Raw genomic sequence first — 3076 nt, 5'->3', positions numbered from 1 at the left:
ATTGTGCATTAGTAGAAATATAATGTTTTTCATCACATCTTGGTAAGATGGAATTGTTTGTAAGGAACCACAGCCGTGAATATAGAAATTTGCACTAGGTTTTTTCAAATATAACCTTGAATAAGCACCGAGGCACTCATTTAAAATTTTGGCCAAAAATGGGGTAGGGGAGCTTATTCGAAGTTTTAAGTTTTTTTTTCATTGAACTGGAACTTAATTTTGGCTAAATATTCACAAGGAAAAAATCTGCATATCCATGTAAATGCAAGCACATGGAGATAGAAATGACTGGAAGTGACTTCATGGACAAGGAACTGTTCTCATATATTGATACTGGTATAGTCGAAGTTTTAAAAGATTATAAAAGTGACAATAGAAACTGACTTTCTTGTGATATTCTTACTATCTAAGAAAGAGAGGGGGAATTGAATGGGCTCTAATTTGCTATTTTGGCCGAAGGGAGGTCAGTTTTTTAATTTCTTTTGCTGTGAGAATCATCCTATGATTATAGCCACTTCTCTATGCTTCAGGGAGCAATGAACGACAGTTAGTTTTCGTGCTAACCTACAAGATGATGAAGCTTGGTGAGAAGTTTGAAACAATGGGAGAGACTTCTTGAATTCAACCCTCACTTAGCTTAAGAGCAGCTTAAAACAAGACAAGATTGAAACAAGAACACCTGGCTTACTTTTTGGAAAAGTCTGGCTGAAATTGAGAAGAATGACCAAAATTTGTTTTAGTAGCCAAGGTGTGACTTGGAACAGAACAAGATATCAAACACAACTGTGGGAAAGCCTGTTTGCGCAAAAGGCGGAAAATAGGAGTTGACACTGTCAATTCCTTCATGTGGGCCATGACACTTCAAGTTAAAATTCAAAGGTTCTTTCATTGGTAAGAATCTGAATAACCTTGCCTTTGTCTTCAGGCTACTGGACACTGAATGAAATGAAAATGATGGCAAACGTTAAACACTTCCATGACCGAAAGGTCAGAATGAGATGAAAATAATTATATTAAAGAATCAAACTTTGAATGAGAAGAATTTGAAAAAAATTTTGTTTCAAGACTGTTTGCGAATACTTAACATTTTGCTGTAAGTAAGAAAGCACATTTTTTCACATGGCTCATTTTCCATACATCTAAGTAGTGTCAGTAATGCTTCTTAACACATACAACTATATAAGAGTACATACCAGCGTTATTAAGTGACAATAATATTGAAGTAATGAAAATGATTGTTAAATATAATGATGTTTTGTTCAATAATGCTAAAACTAAGCTGTACAAGAAAGGGCTACATAGAATGCAAATTAATTTGAAACTTAATTGAAACTGAACTCTTTGGTGGTGATCACACTAAAAAATGTTTAGTTGCAAACATTATTAATTTTGTTTCTCACTCTTGTTTTTTCTGAGCAGTTAATTTCCTAGTTGATGACCGACAAATCTTGTGACTAGTCAAAATGTTACAATTATATCAATTTTAACATAAGGATAGTTTCCCAATTTCTTGTCAAGGGAATTGCAATTTCTACATTTGAAAGGGTCAGAGAAAACTGATGCCTTAGGGGGCCCAAAAAAACAGCCTAGTTTTGCACTGGCCATGTTAAAATACACAATAACATAAACTATGGCATTTAACAACCGCTTTATAGTATTGGCTTGCTACATACACTGAAAATTGTACACAAACTATTTGTAGAGTTCAAGTCCTTGCAACTTGGTGTCTTAACAACTACATAGCGATTACTACTGTAAATAAGGCTTAGCTTAGAAAATCAAACGAAATAAACAGGAAATATAATTATTATCAATAAAAAAAGCAAACTGGGTCTAAGTTTATACTTCTCATGTATGAATGTACAAGAAAAACGGATTTCGAGTAAATGGAATCAAACTTTGGCCAAAATACTGGCGATCACATTCTAAGCTTGTTTTTCTACTCCTTGAAAAACTTGAACACGATGGCCCTTCAGTTCGCTAACAAAGAGCTGTCCATCTTGGCCGATCGAAAGGTCCACCGGGAAAGTTAACTGTCCCAGACCTTGGCCACGACTTCCAAACTTCGATAGAAACTTGCCTTCTAAGTTGAACACTTGTATACGGTTATTCCAGCCATCACAAACCAGCAACTGGCCGTGTCCATCTACAACCACTCCACGAGGTCTGTTGAATTGACCGTCACCAAAGCCCGCTTCACCGATGCTAAACAGAAAACGTCCTTGATTGTCGAACGCTTTCACGCACTGATCGTCAGTGTAAGACACAAAGTACTTTTCGTGACTGTGAGCGACGTACGAAGGACGATTGGATGAAGAAGGATCGCTAAAAGCCATCACTAATGAACCTTCAGGAGAGTAAACTTGGATCTCTCTCTTCTCGCCGCCACTACAAACCGCGATGTTGCCATCACTTGTCGTACAAACACCCCATGGATTTTTCAGGTTTTCGTTGCCGAAATTTCTTTCTAACTCGCCGGCTGGCGAGTAAACTGAAATCCTGTGATTATCGGAATCGGCCACCACGATATTATCCTTTCGGTCATAAGTTGCTCCATCGGGAAAATTCAACAAACCGCCGTCGACTCCTTGGGATCCAAACGCCCCTTGAAACTCGCCATCGCCGCTAAATAACTGGACACGGTGGTTACACGTATCTACGACGGCTACTTGGCCGGTGCTGCTAACTGCTATACCATGAGGATATTGAAATTGGCCGACATTCGTTCCAATCGAACCAAACGCTCTCAAAGACGCCATTTTTCCCCTTTCTTTACAGTAAAGGATGCTGGGTAATTCTAAAGCCAACGCTCACAGATTGAGTGCGTTCCCTGATTGGTCAGACATTTCCCGCGAATTTGTCCTGATCTCGTGCAGCATGGCTGGAATTCGCGTTTATGTACATAGATGAGAATAGTGCAAAACAAGTCTGGCTTTTCATGCTCACGCAAAACCACTCAAATTTTCCGTGAAACTGAAAACAACGAGCGGCAAATTAAGGCTGAACCGTTTGCTGTTTGCCCTAAATCGGGCGAAAAGTTTGTTTAAATTAAGGCTGAGCCGTTTGCTGTTTGCCC

At 38.6% G+C, this 3076-nt stretch overlaps 1 protein-coding gene across 1 annotated transcript; it reads right to left on the bottom strand.

The window, feature by feature from the left end:
* Positions 1-1033: 1033 nt before the first annotated feature.
* Positions 1034-2790, bottom strand: LOC146467743 (protein meiotic P26-like). The gene has a single exon (XM_085125332.1). It carries the CDS (start codon positions 2757-2759, stop codon positions 1926-1928), a length of 834 nt encoding a protein of 277 aa, XP_084981458.1. The 5' UTR covers positions 2760-2790; the 3' UTR covers positions 1034-1925.
* Between the last annotated feature and the right edge of the window lie 286 nt (positions 2791-3076).

The sequence above is a fragment of the Pavona decussata genome, unplaced genomic scaffold (assembly GCF_977016875.1).
Source record: "Pavona decussata unplaced genomic scaffold, jaPavDecu1.1 SCAFFOLD_134, whole genome shotgun sequence".
In the NCBI taxonomy this organism is placed as follows: Eukaryota; Metazoa; Cnidaria; class Anthozoa; order Scleractinia; family Agariciidae; genus Pavona; species Pavona decussata.
The sequence above is the reverse complement of the archived record's forward strand: the minus strand, read 5'-3'. Positions and strand labels throughout refer to the sequence as shown.